This window comes from Uloborus diversus, chromosome 8 (assembly GCF_026930045.1).
Source record: "Uloborus diversus isolate 005 chromosome 8, Udiv.v.3.1, whole genome shotgun sequence".
Taxonomy (NCBI): Eukaryota; Metazoa; Arthropoda; class Arachnida; order Araneae; family Uloboridae; genus Uloborus; species Uloborus diversus.
Genome location: NC_072738.1, coordinates 91713698 through 91735929, shown reverse-complemented (window position 1 = coordinate 91735929; position 22232 = coordinate 91713698). Strand labels below are relative to the sequence as shown.

General features: G+C 33.6%; 1 protein-coding gene across 1 annotated transcript; it reads right to left on the bottom strand.

Annotated features, from left to right (window-relative positions):
• Window positions 1-4113: 4113 nt before the first annotated feature.
• On the bottom strand, window positions 4114-15501 carry LOC129227614 (NADH dehydrogenase [ubiquinone] flavoprotein 2, mitochondrial-like). Its single transcript, XM_054862202.1, has 2 exons — window positions 15422-15501; window positions 4114-4939 (listed from the first exon to the last, which is right to left on the bottom strand). The coding sequence occupies exon 2, from the start codon at window positions 4929-4931 to the stop codon at window positions 4179-4181; it is 753 nt and encodes a 250-aa protein (XP_054718177.1). The 5' UTR covers window positions 4932-4939; window positions 15422-15501; the 3' UTR covers window positions 4114-4178.
• Between the last annotated feature and the right edge of the window lie 6731 nt (window positions 15502-22232).

Sequence of the window (22232 nt, the reverse complement as noted above, 5' to 3'; positions counted from 1 at the left end):
AAGTATTCCACTGATCACTAAATCCCAAAGGCTTAAAAACATCAAATGTACTCATCACTCGTAGAATTGGGTCAACAATTTTTGCGATGAAATCTTGCCCTATGTTTTATAGAAATACATTTTGGCTGTGACGCTACAAAGTTTATATTTTTGTAGTAATATCCCTTCATTTTTATAAATAACACTTAACCTACTAAATCATAAGTTCTGCACATGTGTACACATACCTATACAATACAAATGCCAGCTGTTCGCATTAAGATAAGTTCTGCAGTGAGAAGTTTGATTTCGAAATTGTGAAAAACTTTCTACATGACTCGATTATTATTTGGATAGAGAAATGTTTTCTGCAGAAGAATTCTATCTCGACAATATATACTGCAAAGGTCGAAAGTAAACAAATGTACAAAATGTAAAAGAAATAAACATAGAGTTTAAGCAAAAAGTTGCACAGGAACAGTTTATTCAAATTGCTCCAAAATATAAAAGCAAATAATTCTACAAAAATTTGAACTGAATAGATTTTCAGTGTTTTTTTTTTAAAGAAGTATTTCATTTGCTTAATATCAGTTTAATAATGTTAAACAAAGTGTCAAAGATTAAGCGAAATTTGGAACACCTTATACACTAAAGATAACAATGAGTCAACCCGTGAAACTGGACAGAGTGAAAACGGAACTCTAGAAATTGTTTACGTATATGAGATGAAAGACTACGTCTTTTTAATTCATTCCTTGACTTTTCTCGGACAAACTCAATGTCAGAAAAAAGGGAAGATATGAAAGTGCCCATTTTTATGCGTTTCATTAATGAAATTACGAACAAAACAATGAACTTTAAAAAGCAATTGTTTTGGCACGTGCTAAGTGGTAATACTTGCTCAGATGGACTGAGTTGCCAGATGAACTTTTAATTTAATGCAATAAATATTGCACTTGTTGTTGAATGTTTTTGTACTGTTTGATATCATTTATGCCATTGTAGAACAATGAAAAAAATCATGTTAAAAGTATTAAACATATTATATACTGTTTTTGTGATATATTTCACCCTTTCTCTCTACTTAGCTCCGCCATTTTCAGTTTCATTATTTGCTGAAGCGGTAATTTTACCATTGGAATACCTTTGTCAACATCACTTTTTTTTTCCAGTTATACACCCAAAACGGCATGTTAAAAAAATGCTTGCCCGTTATGCAAGCGGGAAAAAGAACAATATTTTACCAAAATTTGGGATTCCCCAGGAATCCCAAGAGGTTTTTTGCATACGCTAATTCGGGGAGAGTTCGAAATAGTCATATTGGGCCACTGGTTGATGAGCACGGAATTTTAATTCAGGACGATAGTGATATTGCTAATGTTCTTAATAACTTTTTTTCGAGTGTTTTTAACGATAACTGTATTTCAACAGTTGACATCAACAAGACACAAGCTATAGTACAGCTTGAGGACTTTGTATTTTCCAGGGATGACGTTTTACTTCATTTGAAAAAAATTAAAGAGACTAAGGCTCCGGGACCTGATAATATTTATCCAAAAATTTTAGTTGAATGTGCGGAGGAATTAGCAGATGTAATCGTAAATATTTTCAATGCTTCTTATAACTCGGGGACAGTGCCAGAGGACTGGAAGCTGGCTAACGTTACACCGCTCTTCAAGAAAGGGTCTAAAAGGAGTGCGGGAAATTATAGACCTGTGAGTCTAACTTCGGTGATTTGCAAAATTTTTGAAACATTGATAAAAATTAAGATAGTAAATTTTCTAGAGACTAATAATCTATTGACTAGTTTTCAGTACGGTTTCAGGAAAGGTAAATCTTGTGCAACTAATTTATTACATTTCTATGACAAAGTTACCATGGCTTTGGACAATAGGAAGCCTGTAGATGTTGTTTACATTGATTTTCAAAAAGCTTTCGATAAGGTACCGCATGTTGCTCTACTTAGCAAATTAGCTGATATAGGAATAGAAGGGAAAACTTTCATTTGGGTAAAAAACTGGCTGACCGGAAGGAAACAAAGGGTAGTTGTAAGGGGAAATTATTCTAATTGGAGTGAGGTTTTAAGCGGGGTTCCTCAAGGATCAGTGTTAGGGCCTGTTTTGTTCATTGTTTTTATGAACGATATTCACAAAAATATTTCTGGGAACATGAATTGTTTTGCTGATGATGTCAAAGTTATGGGGACTGTAGAAAATGAAGAACAAGCAAAACAGCTGCAAGAGGATCTAGATCATATTACGGAGTGGGCCGATAAATGGGGGATGGCTGTTAATGTTGGAAAATGTCAAGTGCTACATTTAGGGCATGGAAATAAGTGTACAAGTTATTATTTGCAAGGTTCAGTCATTAGTCAGGCAGACAAAGTTACTGATCTGGGGGTCTTAATAAGTCAGGATTTAAAGTTTAGCCTACAGTGCAGCATTGCTAGTAACAAGGCCAATAAGATGCTTGGGTTTATCAATAGATCTATTTAATTAATTTAATTGGCAATAATTGGCAATTTAAAAATAAGTCAAAACAAAAAACAATTTTTGAAACATGCAATAATTTATATCATTTGCCAAACTACAGCTTTATATAGCGTAGAATATTGAGTAAGCATTAAACTTCTGTAGAATTACATTACGATTTCATTTTAATTGGTAGAGTTAAAAATAAACATTAATGAAAAAATTCAGCAAAAAAAAAAAAAAGATGATGAAAGAAAAGAAAAGTTATACTGGACATACGAGAATATTTTTAGCTGCTTTCATTTCATACAAGCGTTGCTACAGTACAACAAATCAAAATCGCAAAACTGATTTTCTTTAAAACTTTTGAACTACAATTTTTCAGCACTATTTCATTCAATGTCTTTCAAAGAGAAACTACGTGACGCGTTTAAATCTAAAAGCATAAATCCATTTGATCGTTTGCGCATTTAATATAGGCATCATATGGTAAATTTACTGTATTAAGTGGGTTTTTTTTATAATCGACTATTGTGGATGAATCTCGTCTCTCACAAAAGCTTGTTTACTGCTTAAAATTCACATAAATAGATTCGTTTAACATAAAAATTTAAAAAAATAATAATCATTTCATCAATTTTTAAATTACATTTAATGTATTTAAAAATGAAGTCCACGTTTTGATTAGTAAAAGTTGTTCAGTGCTGATCAATTTGATGTATTGGATAGAGCAAATTAAACAACTTGTTGCATACAAAATAAAAAGTTTGTGACTGAAAGAGTCACAATCCCATGAAATTTGATCACAATGATTCAGTTACTATGCTCTGATTCGTGAAACAGATAATTTGTGAACAATCTAGTACTAACCACTATTCATTTTTCTACATTAATGCAGAGCAAAAGATTGGCAATACCTGACGAAATTCTTGCCATGCGCAACTAGAAGTTTTAAGTTCTACATTCGGCGAAATTTCAGGGAGCAGTGTATTTTCAGTATTATTCTCAGCTCCAGTACTGCAATACCAAAACTACGAAAATGTATTTTTTAATAGATAGAAACAATGAACTATCATTAAGTTACAATACAAGAAAGATATGATATAGAGCTATTATCAAAGCATATTAATTTTTTCACAAAATGTTTTGGATATAAAAGCTATAGAATAGAAAGGAAAGACATTTTTAGAAAGCAAGATGTTTTAGACGAGGAGCAAACGAACTTGATAATCGTTTCTCTAAATACTTACAAAAAAAAAAAAATTAAAACACTTAGACAATAACTTGCAAATTTTCAATTACTGTCACAAGTTGGTGCACTTAACGTTGTACAACATTTCTTTATCTGAGGCCCTTAAAAATTAACAAATAAAATAAATGAAAGAAAAATAAGTTACATTACTTTTCATCATGAATTAATTTAATTTCTTTTAAGTCGATAAAGCACTTCCTTCCCTCTCCCATCAAGATCCTCTACCCCACAAAAAATTTCATTGGCGCAGTGTCTGCACCATGCCCCCCCCCCCCCCAAGTAGCACAAGTTAGAAGTTAATTCTAAAAATGCGATTTAAAAGCCCCAAATCTGGATCCTTGTGAAGACTCAATAAAATATATGCAGACATTAAAATAGTAAAAAAAGGACAAGAAAACAAAAACAAGGAAATCATATTTCAGTCACTTTTATTCTAAATTCATTTTATGTACAATAATATAACATGAAACCAAATTCTAAAGATCTGATCTGACACCAACTCCAGGTCCTGGTGGAGGCTCGTTGAGAGATGTTAATCCAGTCAACGGCTCACATGCAAATCTACCATTGCGAGGTCCAGCTTTTGGTACCCGTCCAGCTTTCAGGTCATTCAGAATCTCATCAACATCATCCAAAGACAAATCCTCGTAGTAATTGTCATTCACTTGCAGCATGGGCGCATTGACACATGCCCCAAGGCACTCGACAACACTCAAGGTAAACAAACCGTCTTTCGTCATGCCTCCGACATCGATGCCCAAGTTCTTCTTGCACCTTGTCACCACGTCCTCCGCGCCTCTAAGCATGCAGGGGGTTGTGGTACACACTTGCACGTGATACTTCCCGGTAGGCTCTCTGTTGAACATGGTGTAGAAGGTTGCAACCTCGTACACCCTCATGTAAGGCATTTTCAGCATGTCGGCCACATAATGCATGGCCGATATAGGTAGCCATCCAAACTGCCTCTGCGCCAGGTCTAGTAGAGGTATGACAGCAGCAGCCTCATGCCCTTCTGGATAGATGTTGATGATGGACTGAGCACGTTTTAGATTTTCGGGGGTAAATTCGAAAGGTATGTCAGGATTGTTCTCTTCTGTGTCACGATGGACAAATAGTTTGTCACTTCTAAGAGAAGCTGAAGAGAAAATGGTGCGGGCATTGTTCTCTGTGCATTTTCTTAGGAAACACCTCCGACCCGTTAGGAACAAGGACCTCGCAAGACTCTGCATTCTCAAACCTGCGGAATAAAAAAATAAAATAGTAAATAAAATCCTTTAGAGTGCACTGACATTAATCTTTGTTCATAATCAGTGCCATAAATTGATGATCTGAAGCTACTACACTTCTAAACAAATACTGGACTAAATGTTGATCGAAAATTTTCATTCAAAGAATGTAAAATTGTCTTTGAATAAACATGAGTTGAAGGGCAAAAGTTGAGAAAAAAAAAGTGAGAAGAAATACTTTTCTACTTTCACTCATTATGACTTCTAGTATTCAGTTAAAAAAAGCTCAGGCGACATTTACAAAATCATGAAAGGACTGTAGAACATAGCTAAACAACGAATTTACCTAGCCGTGTAACAGCATCGAAAGTCTATCGGCAGCCATACATCCCTCTCAGCAAGCTTAAGGTTTCAAGTTGTTCCAACAAATCCAGTTGTTTTTTAAAAAAATAATATTTTAAATATAAAACCAGCGTAAAATTCATTCTCTCAAACTGTTAAGTGCAATTTGTCGGCCAATTCTGACTATTAATGTTTTTTTTCCAGACATTTAAAACTTTAATCCCCTCCCTCTTAATGCAAGCATATAATTGAAATAAAGCTAATGTTTTTTGGGTTGCAATGCTATTTATCGTGTAGTTTATTGTTCAAGCTAATTTTTTATCGACTGAATAAATTCGTCGAACTCAGTCATCGTTAATATAACTGTATCTGTCATTGTCTGATCGAAGTATTTGAAACTGATTGAAACATTTCAGAGACACAATACTGCAAAGCAGAGAAAACAGCTCTTCAAAAAAAAAAAAATTGTCGCTCTGAATTTTTTCACATTTTTACGTTTTCAAGTGAGATTATTTCTCCACGAATAAATTTACCAAAGTACCTACTGAATGTGCCCTAGTTTTTATCATTTTTGTGTAGCTCATATTTTAAACAATAAATATCTTGTTACCAATAAAATTTATGTTTCCAGTCAAGATTCGGTTTCTGCATTTTTTCCGCGCATAAAAGCATCACATGATCCCCTAACTCTGCAGAGCAATTGATATTTAGATTGTTTGACAAATTTAAGTACACACAATGTGCTCTGGATAAGATGCCATGTATAAACACTTTTGTTTTATTTGCTGAATGTTGAATCTAATTCATACAAAATTCATTGGGAACAAGATGTGCCTTTGAGAGAATCCTTTACTGTCGGTAAATTAATGAAATGAAAACGCAATTAAGGAGTCGATAATAAGCAAAGACAGACAAAATTATACATTTCATGTCAAGTTAGGTATAATAAAACTATTTGTAAAAGCGTTGGACAAGGAAGGAGATTGCTTCAAATTAGATGTGTCTAAAATTTCCTAAGCTCAATATGGAAAGGTTAAAAGGCTGGAGATTTGATGGTCCTCAGATTCAGCAGTTGATTAAAGATGCAAATTTTATCAAAGTTATGAGTATTCCGGAAAATGAAGCTTGGAAGGCTCTTGTATTGGTAATAGAAAATTTCCTAGGTAACAAATAGAGCACCAAATTACAAGGAAATTGTACAAAATATCTAGACAAGTTCAAGATTTTAGGAGCAAATATGAGTATCAGGTTATACTTTCTACACAATCACCTGGATAGATTTCTGGATAATTAGGGATATTATAGTGAGGAACAGGGAGAGGGCTTCCACCAGGATCTAAAAGTAATGGAAGAAAGGAAACAGGATGCATGAGACCGTCACATGATAACAGATTACGGCTGGTTTTTAAAAAAGAGATTCTCCTAGAAAAAAAGTATAGAAGAAAATCTTATAAAAGGCATCTTGCTAAAGTATAACATGGATTTCCAACATTTTTTACGTTCTATTTACTTCGACGTATACTAATTTAAAATAAAAAAAAATGAGGTGTGAATAACTATTATTCTTTTTTCACATTTTCCGATGGTTGTAGTGTAAGATGAAAATTAAGATTTAAACAGAAACTAGAGAACATTTTGTAAATTCTTTCTAGTTTCATGAATAGTAAACAAAAATAGAAAAGAAATAGTTACATCCAGGGCAAAAAAATCACAGTTGGCCAGTGCATTTAAGGAAATAAAAAAGTTTTAATATACCATGTTTTTAAAATGAACTAAAAACAATAAAATATTTTCTCACTTTAGTTAGATTTAAAGCCCAACACAGTGCCAGAAATTCTTACTACATTATCCCGAAAATTTGTGATTGTGAGTTTTTAATAGCTGTCAAAATATCTGTAAGCATTAAAAGGAAAAACATGGAGTGCATGTACTACATAACTATAAGTATAAAGGATAGCTATCAATGAGAAAACGTACACCTCAGTTTATACCATTTTCAGAGCAATAAAATTATTTTAATAATAAATGCATCAATTCTCTATAGCATGCTCCCCATATTTTTCCTTTTAAAACTTACAAGTATTTTGATAGCTATTAAAAACTCCCAATCAAAAATTTTCTAGACAATCTGTGAGAAATTCTGAAACTGTATGGGGCTTTGAATCTACATGAAGCTTAGATGCTTAGATAAATTGTTTTTTTTTTTACTTTTTAGTTCATTTTTTAAACGTGGTACATTAAAACTTTTTCATTTGATTCATCACTATTTTTTGTTGTAGCTGTGTAGATGAACCTTTCAAAAGCGATTTGTCAGTTACCTATTTTTTAATTTTGATGCATTAAGAAATTGGTAAGTCAGATACTTTAAATTTGATTATATGGGTCGAAAAATAAGTGTTTTGACATTAATGAATATTTTTACTTCTTTTTACAAAAAAGGAAGTACTGTATTCGCGAAAAAATTTTCACTCAAAATTCGACCTTAATTTCCATTTTACTCACCCCCGAATGAATGTTGACGTTTTTTTTTTTTCGACTCGACCACACGTGGATAAGTTCCGCAGAACGTATAGACACGCAAAATATCCATTTTGACGATTCCCGAGTTAATTACGAGTTTTCTCGTGACGTCTGTATGTATGTATGTGCGTATGTATGTCGCATAACTCAAGAGCGGTATGTCCTACAAAGTTGAAATTTGGTACATAGACTCCTAGTGGCATCTAGTTGTGCACCTCAATTTTGGTTGCATTCTGGTGTTTCTAAAGGGGTCTTTTGCCCCCTTTTTGGGGGGAAATCATTGTTAATTTCGACGTGAACTCAAGTGGTTGTAAATTTGGCGGACACTTGGCGATATTGCCATCTTTTAGTCGCCAAGTTGGCGACAAAAAGGTGGCGTGTTTTCTTTTTTAACACGCTTTTATTAGCTTCACCTGTATGTATGTATATATGTATGTATGTATCTTGTAATGGAATCTTGCAGCTCAAATTTCGCCCACTTCCTGCGATCGGATTCTTTTGAAATTTGGCACGTGATCTCAGACCCGATGACAATGCAATATTCTATAATCAAATTAATTAATTAACCCTTTTAATTGTTAGTTTCCTCCAATTTTAATCAATATTTTTGCATAAATCCAACAATGTGAAAAAGGAAAAATTTAAAAAAAGCATCAAAAAGTGCTCGCAAAAATTATTTAAAAATATCTACAAAAACCTATAATTTTTCTGCATCAGACAAAATTTGTTCCAATGTTCCAAGGTAATTAGAACATGAAATATAATTGTTTTTAACTAAATTCATGCCAAAATTTAGGTGAGCCTTCAATTGGAAATTCATTGCTGATCAGACCATTGTTGAACAAAACTTTTATTCAAACGCATCTCAAATTTTCAAAGTAATATAAATATGATTTCTGCAAACATACATCGATGACTCACAGTAGCTTCCCATCGGGCCGCCCTTGTCTTAACTTTATGATATTACCTCGCACTCGTTTTATAAATAATTTCGTCGCCTGATAATTCTCCAACATAAGACTAAAAAGCAGAAAAATAAAATAATAGTTTAAAAAACTAAAAAAACACGCTTTCGTAGCAAAATGAACTAAAAAGTGAAAAATAATCCTTGGATGATAGTAGTTGAACAATCACTTAATTTTAATGTAATACAAAAAAGCGTGAGGGCTTCTTATCAGTTGTCTTGAATTTCTTCCATTTGTTGTCCAAGCAAAAATGTAAATAGACAGCACCCCACGCTTTTTTGTATTACATTAAAATTAAATGATTGGTTAACTACTATCATCCAAAGATTATTTTTCACTTTTTAGTTCATTTTGCTACGAAAGCGTGTTTTTTTAGTTTTTTAAACTATTATTTTATTTTTTTTAATCTGATTTAATTTGGCCACTGTTGGTGATAATTAGAGAGTAAACAACTGAATCACATTAAAATTACCAATAATGGGGAAATGACATTAAATTAGTGTAAAAGGAAGTCATGTGATGCACACATCAGCTGGCTTTTTGTGTATTTCCTGAAATTCAGGTAGCATTAACACTAGACCATAACTAGTTTTTAGTAGGAGGTTAACCCTATACCTCAGAGTCAGACTGATGTAAGTAAAAAAATTGTGATTTTCCACAAACTAGTGCATTGTATGTAGAAGCCTATTCTGCATCTAGTCAAGTGTAAGTAACTTTTAAAAAAAAGAACCTTTTCCATTTTTTACTAGGGTGAAAAGAGTGCTCATAACATCCTTTGCTTGGTAAAGAAAAAAGTTTTTTCTCTCTCCTGTAAAATTATCATAATGTGACTTAAGGTCTTTCTGGCTCTGAGGTACAGAATTAAGCGAGTGTGACCACAACTGGTCAAACCGGTGTGTTAAATTTATGTACATAAATCATAGTTGAAAATTAAAGAAATTTTCACAGCTCTAAAAATGCAATTTCTAAGTTCGAACACCGTGAGAATTAGTTTTTTCCATAACTATTCACTGGAATTGCAACATCATAGTTCAACAACAATGTAAATTTTGAAAGAAAAAAAAAACCCCTATCTATGCCCATTAGTCATATACCAAACTGTTGAAAATTTAAAGTGAATTTTACACAAATAAATAAAAACAATGCATTTTCACTGCCTGAAAATAGCACACATAGATGGCAGCACTACACAGAGAACGTATAATAATGCAGAAATATAGGTGAGAATAATTAATGCAGTACAATTGCAAAATATAAGTTTTCTCTTTTGTGGTAACAAAGTAGTAGCACAAATAAGCAGACAATGAAGCTCAATTCTATCAAAAAAGAAAAAAAAAAACTGAGCTAACATTTCCCTCCCCTTTTAAGGCGTTTTGGGGCTCTCCCCCCCCACCCCCCGATTTTCTAATGTTTTGTCACAAGCAGCCCCCATTTAGTTTCCGATTTTTATTAACTTTGCTTAATCTGTAAGCTTCCACCCAGCTCAGTTTTGGAAAACACTTTTAATTGCTGCTTTTTTTAGGTGGGGGAGGGGGGATACTGTTGTAAAATTGTAAGAGAGTGTCAAGACCCGAACAAGTCAACAGCTTTCTTCATCCAGATGAGAAGCCAAATGACCCCGATGTGGCACTTCAAGAAGTATCGATTTTGGAATGGGAATTTGGAGGGCTTTGTAACCACTAACGTACTTAACATGCCCCAGTATTATATTGTGCATGTAATTATTTTATAAAAATGTCCAAAGTAAGATAAAATTAACTGATGCTTGATTTTTTTATGCTAAGCAAATGAAAAAGAATTTTGAAAAGAGAAAATAGTGTACAAATGTCACACTGGAGTCAGGTGTGCCTACTCCCGAAAGAGCAAGAGTGTATCCCCCCTCCCCAACACAACAAAGATCCCTGGGCAAAAAAAGAGGAAAATACCCTTGAAAACAACTACCTCTAAAAATTTCAATGGCGCAGCCTGCACTCCTAGGTGGGCACCCAGGTGGAATCGCCTGATCTGTGGAATCTTGCATTAAAAAAAGGGACAATAAAACAAGTTAATCATACTTCTTTTATTAACCGACTTCAAAAAGGAGGCGGTTATCAGTTCATACCGTATGTATGTTTTTTTTTTTTTGTTTGTCCACTCATAGCGTCTCACCTAGTGAACCGATTTTGATGATTCTTTTTTTAATGGATAGAGGATGGCTCAACTTAGGTCCCATTACTTTGTTTGACCGTATTTGTTCTTTAGAAAAAAAGTTATGGGCAAAAAACAGTAAATTTCCCTATTAAATGATTAAAATGATATTGTAGCAAAGTTCGCACCTGTCATCCGTGGATAACGGTGGCTCAGTGGTAGAATTCTCGTCTCCCACACGAGCAACCTGGGTTCAAATCCCGACTCGGACAAAGTGAATTTTACTAAAATTTATTTCGTTTCTACTGTTTTCCGTATTTTCTCGAATGTTCTATTAATTTCTGTATCTTTCCAAGTCTGGAAAGTTCCAGCACTTTTTCAAGTTGTATATAAGGAGATGTAACGTTCATTCGTGGTTCTGAATTAAGATCTCGAGTTGAGACTAACGAGTATTCGCTTCATTTGGCTTTCACATTGTCTTCGCTATCTTCATCTACGCGACAATATGAAACTCATTGTTATAAAAGTTTGGTGCCATATAACGGTAACATTAATAGTAATTGTAATGATAATTTTGAATAAAGGCTTTTCTAAAGCAATACAGTGATATAGAGCCGCACTTCTTACTAGGTAACTTCTTACTTTTACTGAAATATCTACATTTACACTAAAAAGAATGAAATAAAAAAATTTTGAAAAAAAAAAATAGAACCGACTTCAAAATTGCTCTAAAAAGTGAAAAATAATTTTATTCTTTAAACACCATCGATAATACTTTTAAACATAATTTTTGAAGTTGGCGCAAAAACAAAAAGTAAAATCCATTGTAACCATGCTTCGTTCATATTTTTATCAAAAAATCATCCAAACTTAGGAACGAAACATTTATATCGTTACTCAAATATGCTGTCATCAATGCGTAATGCATGTGGTAGTGAAGAAACTGGACCTGGTTAAATTTATACTTGTAGTTGAGTTATGGCTGTGAATGGTTTTATCGATCGTTTTTGCGCCAACTTCAAAAATTATGTTTAAAAGTATTATCGATGGTGTTTAAAGAATAAAATTATTTTTCACTTTTTAGAGCAATTTTGAAGTCGGTTCTATTTTTTTTTTCAAAATTTTTTTATGAATTCCTAAGTTGCAATTCAGTCAACAATTTTAAAAAGTCCTAATGCTGAACTAAGGTTGCAATTTTTAAATATCAAATTAGTGTCATAAGTCATTCTGAGCAGCACTTTTTGCTTGTCCCCTCAGAGTTTTTTTTTTTTTCACGAACAAACTACAATCCAATTTTTTTTTCTTTAATAGTAAGCATTTGTGTTATTACATTCGATAAACTATTTGATTTAAAATTTTATTGCTATAATTTATAAAGATTTAAATTTTTTAAAAAATTTGTCCATATTTAGAAACACCCATAATGCTCAAAAACATTTTGGTAAAAGTCCAATTAGATAATTAAACCCTAAGTAAAAATATATTAGAGAGACAGAAACTTAAACAAAACCAAAAAAGTTTATCTTTAAATTTATATTAACATCATTACATTTTATTTCAATATAACATTTTCTTTATTAATGCCAATGTTTCATTTTATGATATGATATTTCATGTTTGATGCACACATATTTTGCATCTATATATTTTAAAACAAATGTTCAATTTTTATGATTGCAACTGAATACATTAAAATTTAATGCTAATATTCACCTGTTTTATAAATGCAACCATTGAAAAAATCTTTTGAAAATAAACTAAATAATAATTCACATAATATTGTGCATATGCTACTGCAAGTGTGAAATTTTATTGCAAAAAGGTCCCTTTGATAAAAAGAATTTGTTATTCCTAAGTTATTCATTTTTAGTGTAGAACTTTTATCAAAAAATGTGGACAAAATAATATTTTGTTCAGGACAATTTTACCTGGATTCCACTGCATTGTTGAATAAGGTATGATTAAAACTTAAATGCTAAGGTTGAGCTGCAAATTCAAAAAAAAATAGCGTGTAAAAGAAATGGCTAGCTATTTTCAAGAAGTTTTTAAAATAATATTTTTCTGCAGTATGCTGGTTGGATGTAAAACATTTACTTTGGTGCAGCTCAACAATATCTATAATGCATTATCAGGGGAGGAAGCAACTCAAGTAAAATTCTCTGAAGACTGAAATTTTCAGAAACTCAACTCCCCCTCCCTCATTACATCCCCCCTTCGAAAAAACTCTTCAAATGTGCAAAATCATTAGGAAAAAAAACATTTTATTATTATTTTTTAAATATAATTTTTTAGTTTTCTAATGTTGCCAGACCAAAATTTTCGGAAACTGTAACCCCAAATTTTTAGAACATTGGCTGCATAAATAGGTTTTACACAATCATTAAAGAGTCTAATGAATATCAAACACCAAGTCATTTGGGTAATTAAAAAAAAAAAACCTTGGCAACTAGTTGTTAAAAAAAAGAATCTTTCAGAAGCAAGGTTACATTGCATTTTTCTATAAACTCTCAAAAGGCATCTAAAACCTTTTGTTGACTCCTGAGATTTTTCAATTTTCCTCAAGTGTTTGATCCATGGAAGCCCATAATAAGGGGGCAAGTGGAGGCTCAAGCCGCCCTTAGAAATCAGAACTTCCTTGCTCTTAGTACTTTTTTCTTTGCAAAAATGTAAAAATATTTCTTCTCCAGCCATTAATGAATAAGTTATTAAAAATGCCAAACTTTACTAACTCTAATCTGTACTGAAATCAACCCTTAGAGAAATTAACCTGCGAAACTATGGGGAAAATATCGAAGCCCCATCTTAAAATTTTGCATATGTGCGCCCATTGTTTTTATTCTACATAAATCACACATCATGATTGTTGTCATGAGTGTTGAACATTTAAAAAAACAATTAAAACCAAGGGAAATTAGGGCAGCTAAAATAAAGCATTGTTGAAACAAGTTTTGCTTGTGACACATTTTTCTTAGTTTTAGAACTAAGAATATGTACAAAGTAACTGATTTTTGTAGTTTTCCAAATTTTAGGGAATGATGATAATTTTGCAAATAGAACTCCATATTTTGCTGTATAATGATAATTTTGCAAATAGAACTCCATATTTTGCTGTATAATGATAATTTTTACCGAATTGTCAGATAAAACTTGTTGAATTAGGACATTTTTGAACCGCTTGTGACCTCCCATAAGGATGCGACTGTGCAGACTATAATTTGACAACAAAATATGCAAACATTTCAGTAGCTAATTTGCGATATAATGAGGCATAATATGAGGAGTTATAAAGCTTGGAGAAGAATCTCTTCCCTAAAAACTAAATTAAAGATTCAATTTTACCCCCAGAACGGCTATTTCCTATAGTTATTTTATAAAACTGAAGAATGGCTTTGATTGAGAGAGTTTTTACAGTTATGAAGAAAATTTGGACAGTAGAGAGAGTTTGAACTGTTTTCCTATAAACTGTTAAACATTTGCTAAATGTTAAAATTAAATCAGAACTTTTATGTAGTGAATTTTGTGATGAAATTAATTCCATAAACAGTTATGTTTAGAGAAAAGTACATCTGAGCCACTAAACTAGAAACAACTTCTTGAGTGTAATATTGCAATGAAATGTTAAGGCATCTAAGTGATAATTTAGTTTTGTAACATTAGGTAAAAATCAGTATGAGCATTAAAAAATAGAAATTCAGTTTGTTTGTACTTTACATAAATATACTGGGTTGGGTCAGAAAAGTAAAAGGGGCAAACATTAAGGAGTGTTGTGGAGAATCACACAACCTTTACAAAGATGCAAAGATTTGTGCTTTTAAAATTTCTGAGGGTATTTGTATGTTTCAACATAATTACAAGCATCACTGCATGCAGGACCGAACTGAAGTCTTGATTAAATGTCCCTCCAAATTTGTTATTCCATATACTCGAGATCTATTTTTAATTCTCCACATAAATGTAGTACCATTCTTCTCTTTCGTTATAACAAAAAAATTTCCATTTTTTAAACTGTTTTAACTCTACAGAGATTAACAACCCTAGCAAGAAACATTTGGAAATATTATTAGAACTTGTTTGCTGTGAACTTTATAAAAAGGAATTTGTCACTATCAGTTCCTTATGCGTAATATTATGCATGATGAGAGCAGCATTTGCACGTTTTACTTCGTTTTAATAATAAAGTATGTAAGATAAAACTTGATCAGTCCGTTGTTTCATATCTGAAAACGATAGACTTCAACTCATGAAAGTATAACGTTATTAAATATTATCAGTAGAATTAATCATTTTTATTTCTACTTAATGCACAACTGAAAACACACAATATTAAATCAATATGAACGAAAATAATTGTTAAGAAGAACGATCAATGCGAGTTCTTTAAACTTTGTTTTCTACAATGTTTTGACATTTGCAGAATGATATAGAAGTGGAATTCCGTATCATAACTAAAGACTGAAGATATTATTAGATAATTTAATGCTGAAAACCAAGATATCGATCTTAAAATTAAAGTAATTATATAATAATTATTAAACTTACTCTTTACTCAAAAGTACCTTGATGTTTACCTTTCGGCAGTAACTTCAAGGAGAAATATATTTGTAAGAGAATACAATTTGGACGGAAACATACGGAAAAATGCGATAGCGATGTTTTGACTTACTTCTGCAGGGTGGCAGTACTATCGAGAACACATTATGTGTTCGATGCACCTAACCGGTCGACCAATGAGTAACCCTTTACTAACCGCAGCGTTCGATTATCCGTCGGTTACCACACCGGACACCGATTACCATTTTAAGCTGTTGATTGGTTGATTGAAGCACGTGATCATTAGCTGTCACGTGATTGGTTAACCGGTTGCTACCAGTTGAGCTCGTTGAACGCAAGCTATAAAAGTGATCACTGGTAAAGGCAAACCAGTTACTCAAAGGTTGCGTTCGACGAGATCGACCAAGTGCGACCGGTTAGTTAATCACGTGACAGCTAATGATCACGTGCTCCAATCAATCAATCAACTGCTTAAAATGGTAACCGCTGTGGTAACCGGTTGATCATAGAACGCTTCGGTTAGTAACCAGTTACTTACCGGTAAACCGGTGAGTTTCGTCGAACGCAACCTAAGAGTGCGTTCGACGAACACGACCGAGAGCGACCGGTTAGTTAATCACGTGACAGCTAAGACTTCAATCTGGAAATTTTCCGGGTTCCCCTTACCTTCTCTTCCCCTAACATATCACCAAAGATAAGTTAAAATTTTGTTTGTAGCGCTTCAATTTCCAAAAATATTCCCGGGAACAGTCCCAAATACACCTGATAACATCACCAGAGATCATACAATTGCGTTTCTGAAATTTCACTTTCCGAAAATTATCGAAGGAGAGCCCCCGAATTTCTCCTCTCCACTAACTTTAACAAAGATCTACTGCGTTATAAAAGCAAACTCGCAAATCCTCAGGGAGAGCGTCCATTTTCTCACCAACATCGTTAACGATCATCTTAAAATTTGTTTTAACACCTTCAATTTCGATAAATTTCCAGTGTCAAAAATCCAGCAAGTCAACCTCCTTCTCCTCCTGACATCATTGAAAGTTGACTAAAATTATGTTTTCTGAGCATGTTAAAAAATTTGTCGATCCCTTTTACCAAAGCTAGCCTACAATCGCGTTTTTAAGATCTCCATTTCAGAAATTTCTGGGATGAAAGCTTTTCCCGAATCTTTTTTCCACGCCTTAACACGGTCAAGGAAGATTGGGCGCCGTAAATAGGGCGCCGAGCACTTTGGGCGCCGGGAACTTTGGGCGCCGGGCATTTTGGGCGCCGGGAACATTGGGCGCTGAGCGTATTGCGCCCAGTATTCCCGGGGCCTAAAATGCTCGGCGCCCAATGTTTCTGGCGTCCAAAATGCTCGGCGCCCAATGTTCCCGGCGGCAAATTTTGAAACGCTCTCAATGCTTACGTTACGGTAGCTACCGGTTAGTTAACCACATGACCGCTATTGATCACGTGCTCCAATCAACTGCTTAGAATGGTAACCGATTGATCATAGAACGCTGCGGTTAGTAATTCGCAACTCCAACGAACTATAGGGGGCACTGAAGTCACTGTCTAATGGCGGAATTGAAAACTAAAACAAACGCACATGGTAACGAAGAAAATGCTAAAAGTGTTGTGATTTTTGTTCGTACGTATGATTTTTTCGCTTTATTCTTTTTAAATTAATTTTCAAAGTCTTGTGGATATTCTGACTCACGTAGAAAGAAATGAGAATTCAAGTATCATTACTAAACGTCAAACATTAATGCAAAGTACACGTAGTTCATAGTTCTAAGCAGCCATTTTCACGATGTTGAATTCGATATTTATCAATTCTTGATAAAACTAAATAATAATTGTGGCCTGACAAGAATAACAATTAATGCTAGAAAATTTAATATGACATTACAAATTATTACCAAAAGAAGATGATACTTCTTTGCTTTGCTTTGGCTAGCACTTGTTTTCCATTTGTAGCTGAGTTATTTCTCTTGAATTCCCGAGTCGGTTAATTTAAAAATTTTCTGTTTCGATTTTTCTAATTTCTGAGTTACGATCTAATTGTGTCATGTTATGCAAATCATCAACAAAATTCTCACGGATATATGGTGGTAGTTTTCTTTTCAGTTGATTGACAATTATTTCTTTTTACTTATCGAATTCTGTAATCTTACTACCATTTTATTCCACTCATGATAAAAATTGAAAATGGTTTAACTAAAAACGCGAAATCTCGCCAAGGCTACTTTGCTCGCACAATGCCAAAATTATAACCCTAAACAAATTTGGCGATACCTTTCAGCTGAGAATAAAAGGAATAAAGTAAATTCTTTCTCGGTTAAACATTTTTCATTTTGTTCTATGATAATATATTCAAGAAAATATTTTGCATACTGTCCATTCCAACTAAATGCTGCTGTAAAATATGGTAAGTTTAATTAATTTAAGATTAAAAAAACCCCCATATTCTTACAAATTCATACAAAACAATAAAATTTTTTACCTTGTATAACTTTATCCAAGTTTGTTAATCCAGTATTTTCGCTTTTACCAATTATTAAGGAAATAATGAAAACTAACATTATTTTGAGAAGCTCGAGAATACTACTAAGTGACGAATTAATTTCTGTAGCTGAAAGCAAACTAAGACACATCGATTGCGTTAATAAATACTCAGAACAAACTGCCTGTGTTTACGTCAACAGACACACGTGGAACGCTTCATTTGCAGTTTTGTAAATCACCGCAAGGTAGCGTATTCGAGCGCTGGAGTTCCGAATAGGTCGACCGGTTAGGATCGCCGAACAAAACCAATTACAGAGTACATTGGCGAAATGAGAAATAAAAACGAGCGCGTTAAACAGCATGGTAAACTTGGATACATTAAAGCAACCCCGATTAAAATATAAACAGAGCCGCCCCTTTAAATTTTGTGAGGTAGAAATTGCAATGCTGGTATTGCTGTTTAAAGTTTTAGTTCGTTTTAATTTCACGATTTGCCGTTTTTGTGTTGTGAAATATTTCCGTTTTCGTAGGATTTCTTCTGAATCTTAATTTACGTCTGTATTGTTGTTATGTTTGGAAAATTCTGCTTGCTGTAAACATTCGCAATAAACTCATATTGAAAGAGACGCAGATCAGATTTTAACATGGTAGATAATACATGCTGTTTCAAAATGAGTTTCTTTGACTGTTGATTTTTTTTTTATATTCTTGAGAATAGTAACTGAAATACAATCTGAGTGTGCTTCTCTTATGTTATTGATGTTTTAATTTATTGGTTTTCTCTAAACAATATGTTGAAGATTTTGGTTAGTTCATAAATTTTTTTTAACAATAAAAATGTCGTGAGAAAATCTGTAAAAAATACTACCATTTAATGATCTAAGAAATACATTTTATCTCAGGAAAGAATATAATCCTTTTCATTTAATTTAATTTCACCTTCATCTGTCTCAGTTTTTAGTTTTATAAAAAAAAAAAAAAAAAGGGGGGGAAAGGATGGGTGTGAAGATGTTGAGTCACTGCTCCTATGCTCTGTGGGGCTCGTGAGAATTTGAGCCCTTTGCACACTCCTCCCCCCCCATTTCCTAGAAAAAATTAAAATGACACTTTTGGCTACCACCAACTACTCGCAATCAGTAGTCATTAGCCCCAGGAACTGTAAGCTGTTCCATTTCGATTATTTTATGCTCCGAGCTTGTGTCACTCCTTAACTGTACTAAATCATTATAGTCTAATAGGTGTGAGTTCATTTGTATGCTAATAATAATATATTCAGAGCTCTATAAAAAAAAAATTTTTTTTGGCCTTGTTAATTTTGCCTGAATGAACTGATAATTGATAACAATTTGCAGATTGCACCAAAATCTTAATTATATTAAAATGTTCCCTATCAAAGGAGTTTACAGCAAATATTGTATAATTGACTTTGAATTCATAGCACCTGTGATAGTTAAGTTAGAGGGGGTAGGGGAGCCAAAGTGAGTGCCCTTGGCTAGTGCATTCTTGCACCCTTTGAACTTGTTCGTTTCCGTTTTTTCCCCTTACATTCATGGCATGTGAAACAATCCAGAAAACTTGCAGAAGGGGTTGCTATTCATATTGTATTGTAATTAACTCTGAATTTGGAGCACTTCAGAAGTGATTGGTAGTCGGGGGAAAGGGTTCCAAACATAACAATACAGACGTAAATTAAGATTCAGAAGAAACCCTACGAAAACGAAAATATTTCACAACACAAAAAACAGTAAATCGTGAAATTAAAACGAACTAAAACTTTAAACAGCAAAATATTTCGCATTGCAATTTCTACCTCACAATTTAAAGGGGCGGCTCTGTTTACATTTTACTCGGGGTTGCTTTAATGTATCCAGGTTACCATGTTGTTTAATAGAACGCGCTCGTTTTTATTTTTCATTTCGCCAATGTACTGTAATTAATACAAATACAAAAGTGACGACCAGCAACAGGCTCTGGGCCCAGCTAGACTGGTCCTAGTCAACTTACAATCCCCAGTGAAGATCAATGGCCCTCTTAAAACTGTCTACTCCTTTGCTCCATGCCCTAAATGTAGCACTTGACATTTCCCAACATTAACAGCCATACCCCATTTATCAGCCCACTCCGTAATATGATCTAGATCCTCTTGCAGCTGATTTGCTTGTTCTTCATTTTCTACAGTCCCCATAACTTTGACATCATCAGCAAAACAATTCATGTTCCCAGAAATATTTTTGGTTTTGGGAATGGGGGGTCCAGAAATGGAATTGGTTTTGTTCGATGAACCTCACCGGTCAACCGGTTACTAACCGCAGCGTTCTATGTTCAACCGGTTACCATTCTAAGCAGTTGATTGGAGCACGTGATCATTAGCTGTCACGTGGTTAACTAACCGGTAGCTACCGTAACGTAAGCATTGAGAGCGTTTCAAAATTCGCCGCCGGGAACATTGGGCGCCGAGCATTTTGAACGCCGGAAGCATTGGGCGCCGAGCATTTTAGGCCCCGGGAATACTGGGCACAATATGCTCGGCGCCCAAAGTTCCCGGCGCCCAATCTTCCCATTTCGTGTCTATGTACCATTAAAATCAATAATGACTGCTCCTATATGTAGCACCAAGTAAAGTTGGGTGTTTTTAGACTTCACACCTCCTAGGGGTTTTTTTTGCTACGCTACTGTGATTAGGTTCATATTGCTAATACTTAGATCCGTTAATAATTTCATCATGAACCATATTAGGCTGAAAATTACTCTCTCTCTCTGGATTGAAGATGCGTTTGAAACAATTAAGGGAGCTCCAATTTCACACCTCCCCCCCCCCCCTCGTTTGACCTCGCGACAGCCCTCCGTGAGTCACAAAAATTTAACTGAAGTAATATGCTATAGAAAGGTGAAAACCATGATTTTTACTATTTTTGATGCAGGATGTAACAAGAATTTTGTTACAAATTTCAGAATTCAAGGTTTTACATTTTTTAAATTTTCAGGAACTTGAAAAACAAATTTTAGTTTTCAAGTACTTTTCAATTTTAGGAACGAATCATGCAATTTTTGGGAAGCAGAGGCCCTAAGTTAGCTTGTTTAGCTTATAGATAAATCCAACAAAACTGGGAACAATATTCATAAGTAAAATGACTTTTATTGAGTTTTAGCTTTGTAAGGTTACATTTTTCTTCACTTTTAGAACAAAGCTATTAAAAACTAAACTAGAGTTCATTCAAGCGAATCTCTGACACATGTAGTGAACAGGAAGAAATAATTATTGGTGTTCTTAAAACACTGGGAGTCTTTTTATTCTTTCTTACCAGAATCAGCTTTACACAATGTGAGATAGAAGCAATAAAATACCAAAACTGTGATACGAATGTTCATCTTCTTACTTGACACAGGGCCCCAGTCGCCATTGATGAACACGGAGGACCTTCCACCTGGAACTCTCCAGTTGAGAGTCCGACGCTTTACCGATCAGGCGACTACGGCTCACTTTAATCCACAGTGCACAGGTCTTCATGATGCGAAGTCACTGTGGCTTCCCAAAATATGTTCTTACTTGGCAAAATTTTGCCCACGATTTGGCAAATTTGAAGACAATACTGCAGTATTAGGGCTGACGAGAGGCAGTCCCTGGATGTGATAACCGAGGTGTCAAGTATACTGCATGTAGGTCTGCCTTTGCCCTGGCTTTGGAAGCGGAAACTATGAGGAAGCTCGATCCTCTCTCCCCCCGTAAAAATTCTTTAAATATGCATTCAAAAATCATTGAAATCATCAAAAAAATAAAAATAAAAAAAATAAATAAATAAAATAAAATAAAATAAAAAGTTTTTTTCACTTTTTAAAAATTAATTTTTGGAATTCCCAATAATAATAACTACCAAAATTTTTGAAATTTTCTGAAATTTTGGATCACAAAAACCCTGTGTTTGGGATCCAAATACAGTGATTGTTTAACAGTAAGCAGGGAGCTTAATGCAAAAGTTTAAGTCATGGTTAATGTGATTATATGTTTTATAGAAAATTATTTTTGGAAAGCAATACATTTTCCTTAGGGTAAAATTTATTGGAAAAAACAAAAACAATCAGTGCGTTATATTAACAATTTAATAACATTTTCAGAAATATTGAAAATAAATTTTCAACAAAATTGAACTTCTACAGCAATTTATTCCAGACAGACCATTACTTACAAGAAGTAAAAATTCCAGTTCATCTTATGCACACATTAAAAAAAGGTAGATTTTTGAGCAATAAAAATATGCATATAAGCTAGCTGATACAAAAATGACATGATTAGAAAAGTTTTGATTAGTTG

Excerpts from the sequence above, each read along its gene's own strand:
- LOC129227614 (XM_054862202.1), bottom strand. The coding sequence starts at position 4,931 with ATGCAGAGTCTTGCGAGGTCCTTGTTCCTAACGGGTCGGAGGTGTTTC.